Consider the following 19,139-nt stretch of genomic DNA (forward strand, 5'->3'; position numbering starts at 1 on the left):
TTTTATTATTTTTTAAAGATAAAAACATGTAAAGTGAAAATATAACAAAGAAAAACAGACAGAGTCACTTAGAAATAGCGAAGGCTTATCGAGAAAAAAGCGAAGCGGAAGCGAAAAAAAAAAGAATTAAATTCAAAGGCTTAAAGATGATTTCCAGTCCGTACTGCGCAGACTCGGGGTTTGTTTACGTTTTTGTTTTGAATTCTTTGAAACGTTACACTTCGGTGACAGCATACATGACGTTTTTTAGTCCGCCATTACAGTTCGTTTCGTTCAAGAAGTTCCGATGAGCTAAAACGTCGGTTTGAAATAGCGTCAAGGTTCTTCTACTCGTTATTATTTGTTCTGCAAGGATATCTGGCGTTAATAATGAAGAAAAAGGTAAGTTTGTCACGGAATTTTTAGTTTTGCTTGTAAACATTCCCTTCGTGTGGGCTCACATAAACATTGCAGCCGAGATTGCGCAGTACGGACTGGAATTCATCTTTAATTTGTGTCTGCTCATGGATGAAAAACTACAAAACTACCATGGAAAGAAAACCTCTTGCGAAGCAGGACTAAACCATTCTCGTCCCCATAGCCCTTTCGTTTCTCTTAGCCGGCTTGGCACGAGAAAACGGAGGGCTCTGGGGACATAGGATTTTTGAATTAATTCGAATTTTTTTGATTGGCTGTTTGGAACAAAGAATTCCTAAACGGAAGTCGCAAACGTAACGACTCTCTCATACATTCTTTTGAAACGTCGTGACTGCATACATGAAGACCGGAAGTCCTAGAATCTAGGACTGGAAATCCTGTGTCCCCAGAGCCCTTTGTTTCCTCGTGCCAAGGCCCAGCCGGCTAAGAGAAACGAAAGGGCTATGGGGACGAGAATGGGACTAAACACGAAGCTCTCAATTCGTATTTTAATATCAACCTTTTTCACAATGAACAAAGATTTCAGTATTTAACATGGACTGGTTTGTTTTAATGTGAAAGCATGTAATATGCGTATATGATCTACGCGAGGAAACAACCATGAAACTACAAACGGCCTATACTCGTTCCAGGCCACTGGATTCGTTAAGCCCCTCACTCTGCTTTCTTCTCGCGCCACGGACATTAAGGAAAATAGAATGATTTCTCGCAATCTTTTGTAAAATAAACTTGATATTCAGCAGGGTGGAGGATCATTTATATCTCCCCAACAGAGGACTTGGCCTGCACTCTTTACAGATTGCGGGTTTGTGATAATTGGATCCATTTTTCCGTCAAACAAACCAAAAACACCGCCTGCAAAGAGGAAAAGTATGGTTGACATTGAAAGATTACTACAGCTTGACGTTTTTTTAGTTTCATTTTGTCTACAGATATTGGTAATCGATACCTATAAATCGATAAAGGAAAACTGTAACTTTTAACAGTCTTACAAGAAGGGAATCCAAACTGAATATATCAAAGACATACATGTGAACTGCGGATAAATGCTGAAATAAATGAAATGATCCTCGCAGTGTGATAGCAATTTAGGCAATTGAATTTTCTAGCCTGAATATTTTTTCGGGCAAAATTGTTTTCAGGCTTAAATTGCTAGCACACTGCGAGCCATTTCCGCGATACCTTTTTACCTCTTTTTCAAAACGAGTCTTGGTGCACAATCGCATGGAAACGAGTTTTCATCGCACGTTCATTGTCTTGAAAAATCAAGTTACTCCTTTAAAACTTGAAAACGTCGGCCCGACGTTTTCTACTTTTAGACCACTTCTTTCCTTGCCGTACCTAGCCACATCAGATTTAAACAACTTTTGTGACCAGTACGGCACGTCTTAGCAAAGTTACAGTAAGCAAGTATTACCTTATTATAGGAAATTAACGCTTGTGTTAATTAAGGTATTTGAAATTAACGCGACTTAAATTAACGCGAATTGAAGGAAAAATTACTTCCCAATAAAGGAAATTAACGCGAAAGAGGGGGGAAATTTCAAAATGAAGGAAATTAACGCGACGTACACAACAGGAACAAGTTTATTTCAACACTTGTAGGCGTGTAATCTTAAACGAAAACAATGTTTGTGCTACTTTTCCCACTTTAAGCGTTCTTCACAGTATCATTGATAGACTCAGGGTTCAAAATAGCAGCCGGCTGTCGGCGGTAGCCGGCACTCTGACGACACTTGCCGGCTACTTTCCACCAAAGAAATAAAATATTGTGCCTTGATCGGCCAACTTTAAATCAAAGTTGCGGTAATGTTGAAGTAAACATTTCATATCAGACAATAAAGCAGCTACAGGGCTAGAAAGGGCGACTCACTGGTCACTAATGCGACCAAAATTTCATCTTTGTCGACGAAAACGTCTGGTTTTACAGTTTAGTTGCCAATGTGGCGACTTCATTTCTGTGTTAAGATGAATAACGGGCTGCCCCACCTTCTCAGGTATTGTGTCCCTCCAGAAAATTAGGAAAGATTTCCGCAGAGCACCCTACATTAATTATGCATACAAATATTCCATATAATCCTTCACACACGAACGGCAGTCATGAACAGAACGAGAGTTACAAAATTGTATGCATAATTAATGTAGGGTACTCTGCGGAAATCTTGCCGAAAATTATATTGAAGATCTTATTTGCTCCTCAAACATTCAAAATAGGAAAAGAAGTCACATTGCTCCAATCCATTCTTTTGCTTTGCCGTAAAATATTCTATCACTTCGGAAAACTTGCAAATGGCCGACTGTGTTTGAAATCGCCCCAGAATGCATCTGGATACGTCATGTATGCAGATGGTTGTGTCCCTTGAAAATGCATAGCTCTCTAACCTAACAGCCGGGAAAAATGAGCCTTGACAAACAAAAGCCGGCAAATTCAGGCTAAAAACGAAATTTTATTTTGAACCCTGATAGTGGCAGATAAATTATGCTTTTTCCTTGGAGTCAAGAACATCTGGACTGTAACGAAAAATTGGGGCCAAAATAATGGAAATTAACGTCATGAAAATTAACGCTCCACCTAATTAACGGCGCGGAAATTAACGTTAACAAAAATTAACGCGACTTAAATTAACGCGAAAGTTTTAAATTCGCGTTAATTTCATGACGCGTTAATTTCCTATAATAAGGTAGTCGATTTCCAATTAGTACCAACACCTTCATTGGATTTTCAAGTAGCACTAAGGGCCTGTTTATATGGAGGAGAGTTGTCCTTGGTAGGAGGGTTACCCTCCATACCGAGCCACCCCAGGCGAGAGAGCTTTTCATACGTTTCTTTATAAATAGCTGCGAACCGTTTATATGAGAAATTGCAAAGTTGGCTCGGGGGGCAGGGTGACCCTGGGTGGAGGGTCACTCGCTTTGAAGGTAGGGTGACCCTGGGGAGCGAGCCAACTTTTTTCCATATAAACAGTTTGGTTATTTTCGCCTCGCCTACCAGGGACAAGTTGACACATACAGAGCATGCGCAAACGCTGCAGTCGACCAAAACAAAATTGCAGATACATTGAAATCGAAGTCGGCGGTAAATTTGTCCAATAAATGGTCGTAGTCGATGTTTCAGCGTTCCTGATTTAAAAAAAGGCAGACATAATAGATGTTTCAAAATAACTCTCGCCAGTCTTTTGAACCGAGAGGGCCAAGTTTTGGCTCGGTCAATAGGGACAACTTTTTCATATAAACGCTCGGCAAAAGATAGCTCGGGGGAGAGGGTAGCCCTATTACCAGGGACAACTCTCCTCCTTATAAACAGGCCCTAACTCTTGGTGATACTGTCCCATCAACACATACCAGTGTGAATGTAGAGAATCCTACGTCCTTTAAATCTGCCAGGATTGGTTTTCATCTCAGCTAGCATTCCTGTGACCGCCCTGATATTGTACACCTGATCCAGCAATATTCCAGTAGTGCTGGAGATCTCTAAAATGGTCTCTGTAGGAAATCAAACACTTTTCAATAAGGTCGTTTTTTGATGGAGCCAACCATCTCAACTGCAACAAGTTAATTTACAACTGCTTAAGGGTTAACCTTATTTTATTAAGTTTTGCCAAGTACTCGCTGTGAAACTCAATGTTTGCAAAGAAATTACTTTTATGGATTTGAATGACAAAACCGTAGCTTCATTGATACCAAATGTGTCTCCCGGGCGTAATTAACTTTGAAAATTGTTCAGCCCAACAGTATTTCAGTATTTCAGATGTCCTAATAGCATCTGTAACATTTTTAACAAGCATAATTCCACGTATAACCTGAGACAATCAGATTTTTCTACTCCTAGATACAACACTGTTACTTATGGAAAGCACTCTTTGCGTTATGTAGGACCCAATTTATGGGGCAAACTTTCTACGGCTGACAGATCAGCCAAGACGCTGCAGGCTTTTACAAACCGTATTCGCAAAAGGGATATAACTCGCTTAATGGACAACGGCTGTAAGGGATACATCCTATGCTGCACATAGTGCCTCTCAAGTCAAGTCATTATTATTATTATTATTATTATTATTATTATTATTATTATTATTTTCTTTTTTCCTTTTTTTTTAACAATTAAGATTTAAACATTTTTCTATATCATAGATTATAATAACATTTTTATATGACTTATATATATTTTTATTGTATTTATATTTAATATTAGTGTAGCTTTTAGGTTTTAGCAGTGTCCCCTAATTAGTATGGTATTATTTTCCAGGCTATAAGGTTTTTTGACACTTAAATAAAGTTTCTTATCTTATCTTATCTTTTTACCTTCTCGCTATCCGTTTCAATCTTCTTCATATTGGCCATCCGTACCTTCTTTTGTATTTCCTGTGTTATTGAAATGTTCCTTCACTGTTTTAAGCGGTTAATTTTTATATTGGATATTGCTGGTTTTCACTGTCATGCCGCAAAAAAGGAAATCAAAAACTATATTTACTAAAAAAAAAGAATATTACAGGTTGTAGAAAATTACTATAGATATTCTGCTTGTCGAAGTCACGGGTTTGTACCGTATTCCGTACTCGAGTTATCAGTCAAAATGTTTCACATAAATTTAGAGAGCACAGTATGGAAACGCCATGTTGGTGCCCATGTAGAGGGGCACCAACATGGCGGCTGGAAATAAAAAAAAGCGGTCAGTTCACCCTTATGCAAGTAAACATTCACATAAACACTTCTCGCAAAACCTCAACTGCTCAGGTTGTTAAAAATCACAGGATGAGGCATTTCTTGTAAGCATACGTGAAAGCCTTCTGGCGGCCATCTTGATGTCGCGTGGCATGAAACACCGAAATTCAAAATGTTCTATCCTGGATGCTACCGAGCTAAGAACCTTCAACAAGATATATCTTAAGGACGTCTAAAAGCCAGTGAAGGATAAAAACTCAGAGGTCTGGCGATTCTGGACTTAAGAATTTTGATGACGTCACGTGAAAACCAAGAATAGGACAGGATCAGACATGGCACAAATTTCAAGATTGATAAGCGCCGGTTGCCACTGAGCTCGAACGCTGTGTTTCACATCATCCTACAAATTTCAACTGAAATTTTTGCAAAATCAAATGTTTTCTTTTGATACCCTTGATACGCTCGATAATTTTTAAATTGTAGTTAGCAGTGAATTTTGTAATTTTTCAACATTTTTAGGGTATCACTTTACATGTATTTTAAAATTTTAAGTTGTACACGGCCCACAAGCTTTGTAGTTTTTAACTTTTTACCGTGGATAAATAAAATTATTACGAACTAAGAATTGTTTTAATATTACTATTAATAATATTTATATATTATTATTATTTCACAATAAAAAGTAGCGGTAAAATTTCGCGATTTTTATATTATTATTATTATTATTATTATTATTCGCATTTCAAGATTATTTACAAAATACAATAAATAAAATTGCATAAAATTCATAAAAATTTAAAATGATGTATAAAACATTATTATTATTGTTATTTTATTTTGTTTTATATTTCGTTTTTTATTCGTTTTAGTGAAGTATTGTACATACGTCATTTTTATGAGTGCTATCATCATCATCATCATCGTCATCATCATCATCATCATCATCATCATCATACCTACCTAGGTCTTCTTCAGATGGTTTACCATATCCCTGTCCTTGATATCCAACAATAACATCAAGAATATCTTCTGCCTGGACATCGAGTCCTGCCTCCCTAAGGTCTTTATTTACTTTTTCGTAAATCATTGCACCATTAAAAGACACAGTTACGGCATGGCACCTGCAAAAAATATTTAAAAAGACAACAAAATCCAACAAATAACGTATTTCCTCAAAATAAAAGCATTCTAATCCAGCAGAAGAAATTTTCGAGGCCGGAGCAGATTGAGTGCAGGGTGGTAAAGGCGGTTCCCAATCACGAGCCGATTTTCCTTCAAATCACGAATCACCTAGGTTTTGTAAACCATTTCATGAATCATGTATTTAAATCTACATTATTGAAGAGAAAAGTCCTAAAACCCATAAATCAACCCATAGTTAAGAGGGGATCCTCACCATACTAACCAATGGTCGAGCCGAGAGAACGCTTCCTCCATACACGGTCAATCGTTGGCTTCACAAATCAACATTTGTTTATTTTGGTTTACTACCGTAAAGTAGGTACATGTAATTGTATTTTTGGATTTTCACGAACGATCACGGTCTTTGAAATAAGCAGATCACGCGTTATACTGGACTGGCAGTTCACGGATTGATCACGCGGGCTAGATTTGAGTTATTTTCACGTGTCACATGCTATTGCTCAAATCACGTGTCCCACATAACCCCTTTACCACCCTGTGAGTTATACCATACTCGTTTACTAGCTTGACTCTGGCAATCTGACGATGCTTTGATTGATGGGAATGAATGCAGGGTAATACTTTTACTATCATTTGAGACACCAATCTGGTAAATAGTCCAAGAAGCTCAAAGTTTTACTCTAGATTCTCACTCTGAATTGAAAGTTGTTCCTTGAAAAAGATAACGTTAAGTTATTTTCTGACAAATTGCCTCGGTTTCGAAAATATTTCAGCCAAACAGCAATTCTTTAATTTAGAGTTAAAAAAATTGCTTGCCATGTTAAACATTGAGTTCTATTTAATTTTACAATTTTGGGGACAAAACTAATTGTGCAAACATTCAAAGCAGATTTTGAAAACTGAAGAATATCACTGAGGGAATATTTAACAATTATTCTGCGAAATCGCGCGGTACGGCCTCGTCGGCTAAATCAAATGATATTCCGCAAGATTGAGCAGAATAATTGTTTTATTATTCAACAAATTGTCAACGAAACACATTTTGCAGATAGAAAAACTGTAATTATACAGCGCTTTACAAGACTTTGGACGAATCTTCGCAACCTACGTATATCGCAGGATATCTGTTATGTATGGATGACAGATAACGTTAACATTTTGACCATATATGGGCAGCGCTTGTATTTGTTAAATAATAAATATGGGTTATTGACCAAGCGTGAGGTCAAGATGGCAGGATATTGGCCAAGTTCTTTTTTTTGCGTGTTTATGGACCTCGACTTCGTCTCGGTCCATAAACACGCAAAAAAAGAACGAGGCCAATATCCTGCCATCTTGACCGAACAAGCTTGGTCAATAAAGGATTTATTATATGACTTTTTTCGAGCACTGAAAAGGAAGCCAGTTGCATGCACAATCAATGGCGCGCACTAAAGTCATTTCATTGGTTAAAACGTTAAGTGAGTGACTGTCAAATTCTTGAATGAATCGAGACGAAGAAACACGATGCGACAACATCGAAATTTAGCTCTTTTTAACCATCAAAAGGGTATCGAAATTGCTTAAATTTTCGAATCAACGTTGAATTTGAAGCCTTGAAACAAGAATTTCCATTCCATCTGGACACCAGCTTTTGAGTATTGGGCGCTTTGCAGAGTATTTGCTCGCTTCTGGCGCTTTTATAGTTGTGCAAACCTGCCGCGACACGAGCTGAAATTGTGGTTGTTGAAAGCGTTTGGGACTTTCCACTTCACGGGAAAAGCTTGAAAAATTCGACCCACCCATCATTCTACGTGAGCGTTTATACAGGCTTCGGTGAAAAGATGTTAAGCTTGCAGTGCCTGGTTCTCCGTGCCGTCCGCTTTATGCAGATTTGAAGATGTTACACAAGTTTTCCGAGTACTTCTTCAGGTATGCCACTGTCCTCAGTCTCTCCCTTTTCCGCCAAACAAAACTGATATCATGTCTTGAAGTCGCTTTGCGAATTAATTTTTGTATTAGCCGGTTTTTGCGGCAAATAAAATTTACGAAACTCGTTAACATTTGTAGTTTAATTTGTTTGCTTTTATTCGCTTTAAAACCTATTTCTTTGTTATCGGACTTCCTTTCGCTGGAAACAGACAGAAAATCTTTGTGTTGTTTCGGAAAATAGCTTCATAGCGAAAAATTACGACGAAAAGCTTTTTCAAGTAGCGTCGGAAAAAGGTTTTTTGCTTGCGGGAGCACAGCGGGCGATCCCGAGCGGTCAAGATGGCTCCATCTTGACCGCTCGGGTAGCCAATCAGAGCACGAATTTCGCTTCATCTTGACCGCTCACGGAGCTAGTCATATAATAACATTGGATATTCTCCAGTTTTAGCTGCATCATGTGGCGTGAAGACCAATTCCATGTGCGATAAAAAAAATATTTGATGATAATTTATATAAGTTATACTATATTGAACAGTTTTTTAATGTCACTTATATTAAAGTCCCTAAAGAAACGTCATGTGACACTAGTCAGCAGATACCTTGTTTTGACAGCTGTCAATTTGCCTTCACATGGATGTCCAATATCAAAGATGTAAGTTGACGTTAAGTATGAGTATGAGTATGGCTGCCATGTTGCCCATACCCGCAAACCATGATGCTAGCCATGATGATCATGAAAAATTAAATGCATGATTCTCCTATTATGCAGGCATGATTCCCCCTATTCCTATGGTTATGGGGCTCCGCTCTGCAGACCTTCGGGCCATTGAAGCTCCGCTATAAGCAATCACCGATTTCTGCAGCTGCTAACAAAATCTTAGCACTGTCTTGATGTCGTGGTGTCCCATGAATAATTTGTAATACAATTTGCCACTCACTTGAGTTTTGATCCTGTCAGGTAATTTGCTATGGCGATTCCTGAGGCAGTTCCTCCAGTGCCACCGGTCAGTACAATATCATCAAAGTCTTTCAACACATTCTGAAACATCAAAAGGCATGAATTCACAGATTTTCAATCCAGGCGGTGTAGTCTAAGAACAAAATAACAGAATACCCTGCCACATCGAAGCAATACCTCGAGCTCAGAAACAGCGGCTTCATGGCTTAGCGGTAATCTCGTTCCCAGATCTCGGCTCATCTACCTGCAGGATCTGGGAACGAGATTACATGGCTCATGGATTGAAGAACGAGGTATATTCATGCTACGTGGCTATGCGGCTACGTGACTGCATGGTTACGCAGCTACCGGGCTCGGCTTTGCGCCATGTGGCTATGCGGCTACGTGGCTAAGTGCCTATGCGGTTTCGTAGCCACATAGCGACAAAGTCACAAAGCCACGTAGCCAATGTTTTAGGTATAGCTTCGGAGTGGCAGGGTATTCTACAGTTAAGCCCTTGCATTTGTGGACTGACTGTCAACAAGTTACATATACGTCAAGTAACATATATTGGGCGAGGCTACACACACTAAACTGTTTATGATTTAAATGAAAACAATTATGTTAAAATACTACATATAACCGAAACATCCTGGCTCTTCGTGCTGATGCTCATAATTGTTTTTGGCAAAATTATAAAGCTCACAAATTTGCTTTGAAATAGTTTGCATTAGCTGACAGTCTAAAGATATTGAATTGGGCAGGGCTGCAAATAATTTTTTCACTTGAAAGGACATATGTCCTACTAAGACACCATCTTGGTCGGACAAAACAAAATTCTGGTCGAACAGAATTTTATTCACCGTTGCCGCAAAATGATTTACGACCAAAAAATTGTCCAGACATCATGTCCAACTACACTTGGGATTTAGTTAGACATGAGCAAATTTTGGTCGGCCAATGTCTGATGACCGTCTGTTATTTGCAGCCCTGATTGGGCGTGTATAAAAACACGAAATGGCGAAATGGCGAAATGACGAAATGGCGAAATGATACTGAAGATAAATGCCAAAGTTATACAATATTACCGTTCTACTGGAATCTTCATATGTTGCTGAATTTATTCTTGTAGATATAATGATTTCTCTTCACAATCAGGACCGGAAAAATGTGTTCTTTTTTGGCTGCTTCTGTTAATAACATGAGTTTAGAAGCGACTTAACTTTAGGGAAAAGCGTCTGTGTGGAAACTGCTAGAATTTGTTTGTTCATTCGAGCGACAGCTTGTTCGACAGCGCTATCTTGTGGGATTCGTCACGGAATTGTTAACTGCACTACAGCTGAACTGTGATTTTTAAAAAACTGCAAAACTCGAACAGTGGAAAGAGATAAACATTTTGACGGTAAGGACCATTCAATGCGAAGTTGTACCTGTTGATGCTTGGGACTTAAATGTTGTATTCTTTAAAAAAGCTTCGGGGAAAAGCGCATCTTCGACGGTTCGGCTTCTTCGCAGATGCATATTGACCAAGAGATAGTTCGCTCGTTTGGTAGATCACATCATTGCATCTTCCTTCGCTTGAGCACGAGGAAAAGGTTAGTTGCCGTTATGTATGTGTTGTTCCCTTCGTGACATTTTACAGAAGAACTATTCACTTATTTGCTTGTAAACTAAAGGCTCACGCTCTCCGGCTTGTGACCATTGCGAAATATATCTGCTTGGCAGCAAAACTGGCCGTCTTTTTTCTGTAAGCTTCTGTAAATAAATGATGTTGTTTTGATACAGAGCCAGTGTGTTTGTTTTGTAAGTGTGAAAAACGCCAAGATAATTGTTTTTAAATTTAAAGATTTAGCGCAATCGCAGCGCGATTCCCGGCCCATCGCGCCGCGAAGTGAGAATCGTGGCGGCCAAAAACGCGGCGCGATCGCGGCACGAATCGCGCCGCGATCCAAGCCCAATCGCGGCGGCCAAAAACGCGGCGCGATCGCGTCGCGAATCGCGGCACGTTCGCGGTAAAATTTTTACAAGGATAAGTCCCGAAAAATAAAAGAAACTGCAATCACAAATTCTCCGTCACGACATACTAACTATGGTCACGGAGACCCGTCACGAACCTATGGGTAATTTGGATTCCAGTCTCTCTGTTAACAGGTCGCTGTTTGACACGCCTGGGACATTCTTGATCGAAATGTCAGCGTTTCAACATCGGAAGAAAATGATTTGTTGATCTCGTATTTACCACCTAGCAGCGGCTATGAAGTTAGGCTTTGAGCTCCAACATTCACGTGAAATGGATTATCAAAACCGAACCTACTTTGCGATGAAGTTTATACACATTACAAGTGGTAGACGTACTTTGCACAGAAACGGAGTGATGTTCGATGTCTATATTAGTTCTTAAATACAAGGCAATCTTTTTACACATAGTGCAGTGCAGATACTGATAGGCAACTTGGCAAGTACTAAATGAGAAAAAGATATCCTGGTTTGCCGAGACATTTCAGTAATGCGTTCAATTTGGCGTTGTGATTGCAGTTTCTTTTATTTTTCGGGACTTATCTACAAGAATAAATTCAGCAACATATGAAGATTCCAGTAGAACGGTAATATTGTATAACTTTGGCTTTTATCTTCAGTATCATTTCGCCATTTCGTCATAACATTTCGTCATTTCGCCATTTCGTCATTTCGCCATTTCGTGTTTTAAACACGCCCGCCCTGATTGGGTTATTAAAGCAAACAAGTAGCTACTTAGTAGCTCGAAACCGGGTGGTTAATGTTTAACCACTCTTTTAGCTAACAAGAAAGCCTAAGGCTTTTAGACGAACCCAGTAGCATTTATATTTCCTTTTGTTGCTGTTCAACAAGTAGTGCGTTATGCTAAAGCGTGACATGCGATATACGATACTCGGCAGTCAGTATTAAAGGTCAAAGGCACTTTGACCACTTTTGAAGACTTTGAAGGTGGATATATCAGAGTTGTTTTCGTTTTACTTTTAAAACTCATAAAATATAACATGACTCTTTCATTTATATCTCGTACTGGTCATTTCCAACTTAGCAGCAATTCTATTTTGCACTGTGGTCTAAGCGATGATTTATTGTTAAGTGAAACACATGGAAATCGCGTATAACGCACGTAATTTTAAACCCTCAAGTGGCAAGTAATTTAAAACATTTCCTCCGTCCCATTCCCCTTGCCCCATTGAGGCAATTTCAAGTGGGTGATGAAAGATGACCAGTTTTAAGCCAATCAACATTCGTGACCTTCAATGCCCTACCGACAAAAAAAAAACCGAAGGTAGATTATGAACCGGGGGGCACCAGACCCCCACCCGGTTAAAAAGGATGACTGCAATACTTAACCTGATTAATCATTTCTTGAAATGCCGTCAGGTAGCCAAATGTGCCAATGTACGATGAATCCCCCAATTGAATCACATATGGATTTGACCCCTGCTGCTTTCTAAAACAACATTAAAAGAGACAATTAAAATATATTTAATACAATCAAGCAACTTGTTATTTTGTGGAATATGCTGCAGTGATCATTTAGATAAATAATATATTATTGTAGGCCTTTGAATATTCTGTAGTTTCTGACAAATACTGTATCTTTGACACTGACTGCCTTAATCTATGGGAATCATATATAGTTCCTTCCCAATTTGCAATAAATGATATTAATGGTGCTTGAAACTCACAGCCAATTTTTCAGCTATGCTTGTTTTGGCATGAAATACTAAGTGATCGCCTTATAAATTAGGCGTGAGTCTCACGCCTTGCCTGCGAGTTGAAAACTTCGATCTCATGTCAACTCACGCTTGCAAACCATTATTTCTCGTGCCTAGTTGAAAAATGTGAGCTACATGTATTCCAAACATAACTGACACACTTTCCAAAAATATGTAGACTCAAACCAATGAGAGAAACGAAAATTCCATGTAAAATGATCGAAAAATGAGTAAATGAGGATGCTTTTCTCAAAATCTCTGAGATTTGACAAGAAAAGCATAATTTTGGGAACGAGGTCGTGTCTAGCAAAACACGTACACGCACTGGGATCGGGATATGTTCGGATCGTCTTCGAAAAACTTCAGACATGGTCGTATCGTCTTCGGAAACACTCTCGGGATAAAATTCTCACGCCTTTGACCTAGAAGGTTGGCAGGTATATCAGCTTATTTATGCCACTTACAGTTTGTCTGCCAGCTTATACATCATTTGTGTAGGGCCGCAATCATAGTCAATATCTGGCACAAGAATGACGTGACTTCCAACCATTCTGTTTAAAAGAATATTCCCTTTGCATCCAATGTCTGTAGTCTGCATAGCAAAAAGGTTATTAAGTTTTATTCCCAACTCGTAAAACAAACAAACATCAGAACTACTTACAACAAGGAATAGGCCGAATACCACTAAAAGTTCACAATGTAAATTTTTCTTTAAAAAATAAGGACCTATTAAGAACCTAAATAGCCTAAATTTGTGTTAACTACCTGATTTATGTAAGAACCCATTTAGGCTAACCTGGAAAAATCAGGTTCTTACTCGTGGGTTTTTACTGTACTGGAAACATCTTAATGCAAAATAAAGTTTAATTTCATGATGAAGCTAAGACAAGATCAGTAATGTATTTTACAAATAATTAAAGCTGTTCTTACCTGTTCAGGACTCCTTTGAATTAAGTAACATTCCAAGCCAAGTTGTCTTGCGGCAACTGCAGTGGTTCTACAGTGATTGGAATACAGGCGACCACATGTGAAAACTGTGTCGCACTTCTTATCTAAAGCATCAGCCAATACAAACTCCAACTTACGAGCCTGAAATATATCATGTTAAACAATAATTTACCATGAGAAAGTTCATAAAGTAATGACCCTTGCAACTTCTGGATTAAGCAGCCTTCCCCAGCCTTGGGGGATTTGGCCCAGTGGGGGTGGGGTGTGTGGTACATCCCTATAGTGGACTACACAGAGAGGCTCTGCCCGAAAGGGGTACCTTTTTCAGACTCTAAGGGCCTGTTTATATGGAGGAGAGTTGTCCCTGGTAGGAGGGTTACCCTCTCCTCCGCGCCATCTTTTGCCGAGCACTTATATGAGAAAGTTGTCCCTATTGACCGAGCCAAAACTTGACCCTCTCGATTCAAAATACTGGTGAGAGGTGTTTTAAAACATCTATTATGGCTGCTTTTTCTAAAATGAGGAATGCTGAATAATCAACCGAGACCATACTTTGGCCTAATTTACTGCCGACTTCGATTTCAATTTATCTACAATTTTGTGTTTGCTGATTGTATCATTTGGGCATGCTCCGTATGTGTCAACTTGTCCATAGTAGGCGAGGCAAAAATAACCAAACTGTTTATATGGAGAAAAAGTTGGCTCACTCCCCAGGGTCACCCTACCTTCAAAGGGAGTGACCAGGCTCCACCCAGGGCTAGGCCTTTCTCGATTATGCTAGTAAAACTGGCATTTAATGCTACTGGAAATTCTCGCATAAAGCCAAAAAAATGCTAAAATAATGCCTGATTTCCTTAAAAAATGCCACTTGAATTCCAAAAAATGCTTTGCTTTATTTCAAACAAAACGTACAAACTCTCTCATTATATGCTCATATCAACAACAGGTGATACTTAATAATTGTTTGTTTATAAAAAAAAATAGAAAAAAATTATTTACAAAAAAAATAAAATAAAAAACACACACAAGTAACACAACGCACAAACAGTTGAAACAGACAGAAAACAATCAAATTATGTAATCAAAATTGTTAAACTTTAGGATTATTTATCCTTCTGAGTTCTGAGTGCTGAAAATCTGGATCACAGTCATGAAAAGTGACAGAAAATGCTAGCAATTCTTTTTTGAAGAAAAAACGAAAAAAATGCTCGTTTTCCCAAAAAATGCCGAAAAAAATGCTAGCATAATCGAGAAAGGCCTACCCAGGGCCACCCTACCCCCGAGCCAACTTTGCAATTTCTCATGTAAATGGTTCACAGCTATTTATAAAGAAACAAATGAAAAGCTCTCTCGTCTGGGGTGGCACGATATGGAGGGTAACTCTCCTACCAGGGACAACTCTCCTCCATATAATGGGGTGTCAAATTGTAAATGCGAGACTTTGCGAGACGGCGAGACTGATATCTTTTCTGCGAGCCCAAGACCTTTTTAGCCTTGGAAAAGAAATCAAGACTGTGAGAAGGCGTCAAAGAAAAATTCGAGACGACAAGACTCCTGAAATTTGGCTTAAATTTGCGAGACACGCAGTTTTTGAAGGACCATTCACCACCCCTATATAAACAGGCCCTAAGGTATACAAAAGGGTGGGGAATTCATGAGTTGGAGTATATTAAAGAGTGGGGGAAACTGTGATTTTTGAACATCGAATACAGCTCCACCAAACAGTTGATTCTTTTAAAGTATTTTCAGGAGTTATTCAAGTGAAAAATTTAGAAAAGAGGTGCAGTATCCCTTCTGTAGGTATGTAAAGGGATAACATTTTCTATAAAGTTTTAAGGAGGGGTACCCTTCTGTCAAAAATGGTATATGGAAGGGTAAGGGTTTGGACCTCGGGGTAGAGCCTCCCTGCCCAGGGGGGTACTCCGACTTGTAAATGACGGGGATGATCGAATGAAGGCAAAACTCATGCAGGACCCAAAAAAATCCCTAAGTCTTCCGACATTACCCCAAAAAATCCCTGGACCAAAAATAACCCCTAAAAAAATCCCTTGTCAAATTACCCCTAAATTGCCAGGAGGGCAATAACGCTCGCGTTTGCTTATTCATCATACCATTAATATGCCAAGGCCGTGCCAAAGCACTTAGTTTGTTTTTAATACCCTAAAAAATCCCCTTTTTGAATCAAGTCACCCAAAAAAATTCTTGCCAAATCTTCTTACCCAAAAAAATCCCACAGTCGAAAATTTCAAACCCAAAAAAATCCTTCGATCATCCACGTCATTTACAAGCCGGAGTACCCCCCCTGGGCCTCCCTGTATAAAAACATTTTCAGATTCCCCTGGGGGATCAGTCTGTATCCAGTAGAGTAAATAAAGACTAATGCACCACAATTAATGTGATGGCAAGGTCACACAAATGCAAACACATGTTCAACCCTCCAAGTTTATTTTTTTCCTTAGTGGCCATTTGGCCACCAACTGCTCAAGTTTGGTCGCCAGTGAAAACTTTTAGTCGCCAAATTAAGCTCACGCTTTCAATCCTTCTTCTCAATTTTAGTTGCCAGGCTGGCAACTTCAATTCCAATTTAGTCGCCAGCTCCAAAATTTTAGTCGCCATGGCGACTAAAATGGTCTTAACTTGGAGGGTTGATGTTGCATTAACATTTTATGTCACAGCAAGAAGAACATGATACATAAGCAAAACAACACAAGGGAAAAAGTGATAAACAAATATATAAATTACCTTCGTTTAGACAGGGTAATATTTAAAGCTAGAATAAGCTTGTGGGGTCACGAGTGTATTCCTGATCGAATTGAAATTTTTAAGTGTTGGTTTTTGTGGAGGGAGGAAAACTGGAGAACTCAGCTAGAAAAACACTCGGAGCAAGTATGATAACCAACAGATGTTTCATATTATGACAATGAATTTGAGACAATGAAAAAGTTTGAAAAATTTTAAACCAAAGATCAGGGCTGTACCTAGAGGGGGGGGGGAGGGGGCAGTTGCCCCCGCCAGTATAACTAAAAAACTAAGAAAACAAAAGGAAAAAAAGAAAAACTAAACTAAAAAAACAGTTGCCCCCACCAGGAAAACTTGCACCCGAAGACAAAAAATCCTAGGTATGGCCCTGAAGATAAATTTATACCACAGCAATTATATTAATATTAAAGATGAATTACAGTCTGTACTGCGCAATCTCGGCTGCAATGTTTATGTGAGCCTCACAAACAAAGCAAAACTAAAAATTACGTGACAAACTTACCTGTTTCTTCATTATTAACGCCAGATATCCTTGCAGAACAAATAATAACAAGTAGAAGAACCTTGACGCTATTTCAAACCGACGTTTCAGCTCATCGGAAGTTCTTGAACGAAGCGAACTGTAATGGCGGACTAAAAAACTTCATGTATGCTGTCACCGAAGTGTAACGTTTCAACGAATTCAAAACAAAAACGTAAACAAACCCCGAGTCTGCGCAGTACGGACTGGAAATCAGCGCTGCAGCTTTAAGGAACTAAAGGTGCTTTTAACTAGCACACTCAAATTATTAATAAGTAATTAAATTGTGACAAAAGCTTTTAACAAGATTATATTCCTTACTTTGTACCTTATTTCCTGACAATGCACATCCTGTCAAATCATCCCTCTTGATAAACAATGAAAATTCCTTTGGAAGATTTGGAATGTGCCATGAATGGATCGGAGTGTCCCGCTGTGCTAGCTACAGAAAATATTAAAAAATAAATTAAAATGCATGTGTGGTTTTGCATGGATTTCACCTGGTGAAATTGGGCTCCCCAATAAAAATGACAGGGGTAGTGCTCATCGTACCTTCTATGCAAAACTGAAGCGGGGCAAAAAGTTTATAGCCTTGTCATGCATGATCATCTGGCAGCCCTCTGTGATTGGGGCACCAGTTCCCATTGAGTTAAGATTATTTTAAATTTCTTACTTTAACAAAGTGCTTTGGGATGTTTTTCAGCGGTGAGGCCCACTTGGGAGGCACATATTCGTGGAGTTGCTGTGTGCTCATTTCCAAAGGAGGTCCGGTCACGCAAGTTCGACGGCCACTTGAGCACTATCTACTTCATGTAAGAACACTTCCAAATCCCACTGACTTGGATCCAAATCGGAACAGGTGAAGCGCAAAGATCAAAGACGTTCTGTCCTTTTCATCTTCTTCTTATTGAAAACATTTTCATTTTATTAAGATGGAGTGGCCCACGTGATGCACGTTTCACAGTAAGGGGGCGCCTCTTAAGGCGGGGTAAATGTGAATTTAAGGGCAATTTTAGGAAATTTAAAGAAAGGAAAGGAGAACGAAAATTGTTTTTGAAACACCACCAGACAGTTGACCCCCATGCAAGAGCACTCCAGGTTGTCAGGGGACTGTTTTGGTGTCCATCTACCAATTTTTAACTTCAAATTCGAATTTAAAATTCCACTAAATCTTCAATATTTCTTATTTCTCCGAATATTACTACTCCTTTGAGAAAAACTATCTCCTCCCAAAAATCCCCAAAATTCACCAAAAAATTTACAAAAACACCGCAACACATAGATTCGTGAAATGGGCAGAGAGTTTTTAGATTGCTTGAAACGCTAACGAGATATTCGCATTCAACCCACATTAAACGGTGGAAAAACGTCTTTCATGTGAATCCTTTTTACTGTTAAAACAGTTCCAGAACAGTTGCTAAGGAATTTGGTGGAGACGATATTTTGTGGCGAGCGATTTTTGAATTTTCCAGCCCTCGCGCTTGGTTAATAAGAAGAATTTTATTTTATTTTCGGTCTGGACTTCGCTAATTGATATTCCACGATTCTGGTCAGTCCAGGTCAGATTTTTGAATTTCCGTGTTCCCTCGGGCAGACCTGGGAAAGAGGTCGGATAATCACTTTGTGTAAGACACATTGTAAAAACTTGGTAACCAAGCTTTTTCGCCTCGCTTCTTCTTTGTCGCTGCATGGTGGACCAAAGGCCGTCTGTACAAAACAAAATGTTGCTGTCTTCTTGTCGTATTGCTTTCTGTTCGCTTCTTTTTGTCTTCAGTTACTTTTCGTCAACGCAAGCTCAAGATGTCGTTGGTTGCGGAGGATTCGTACAGTCAGAAGTTGATATCAACTACTCCCTTATACAGGTGAACATGTGTGTTTTATCTCGCGTTCGGTCATCAATATAAATAGTAATACGATTAATGCGTCTTAAAAATTGATGTTCTCTTCTGCATAGAGTTTAAACAGGACGCTAAAATTGCTGAGCTAACATCAGTTAGGAATTATGCCGTTTTTCGTTATGAACCCGCATAAAACGTTTATAGACAACCTCGTTTTCACTATATATATGGACGTTCAAATTCCACTCAAACGTGCATTCAGTTATCCA

General features: G+C 39.0%; 2 protein-coding genes across 2 annotated transcripts in view; one reads left to right on the plus strand and one right to left on the minus strand.

Moving 5' to 3' along the window:
* Positions 1–887: 887 nt before the first annotated feature.
* Positions 888–17,838, minus strand: LOC144663738 (uncharacterized). Its single transcript, XM_078524784.1, has 9 exons — positions 17,706–17,838; positions 17,361–17,474; positions 13,735–13,893; positions 13,269–13,396; positions 12,437–12,536; positions 9,072–9,172; positions 6,040–6,200; positions 3,760–3,900; positions 888–1,272 (listed from the first exon to the last, which is right to left on the minus strand). The coding sequence occupies exons 1-9, from the start codon at positions 17,784–17,786 to the stop codon at positions 1,154–1,156; spliced, it is 1,104 nt and encodes a 367-aa protein (XP_078380910.1). The 5' UTR covers positions 17,787–17,838; the 3' UTR covers positions 888–1,153.
* Positions 17,839–18,711: 873 nt separating this feature from the next.
* The window catches only part of LOC144663694 (BOS complex subunit NOMO3-like), a 47,449-nt gene continuing 47,021 nt past the window's right edge, over positions 18,712–19,139 (plus strand). The window contains exon 1 of the mRNA XM_078524722.1: positions 18,712–18,894. Coding sequence (XP_078380848.1) covers positions 18,721–18,894 — 174 coding nt within the window. The 5' untranslated portion in view covers positions 18,712–18,720. The remainder of the gene's footprint in view (positions 18,895–19,139) is intronic.

The sequence above is a fragment of the Oculina patagonica genome, chromosome 8 (genome assembly GCF_052425735.1).
Source record: "Oculina patagonica isolate OP01 chromosome 8, crgOcupat, whole genome shotgun sequence".
Classification (NCBI taxonomy): domain Eukaryota; kingdom Metazoa; phylum Cnidaria; class Anthozoa; order Scleractinia; family Oculinidae; genus Oculina; species Oculina patagonica.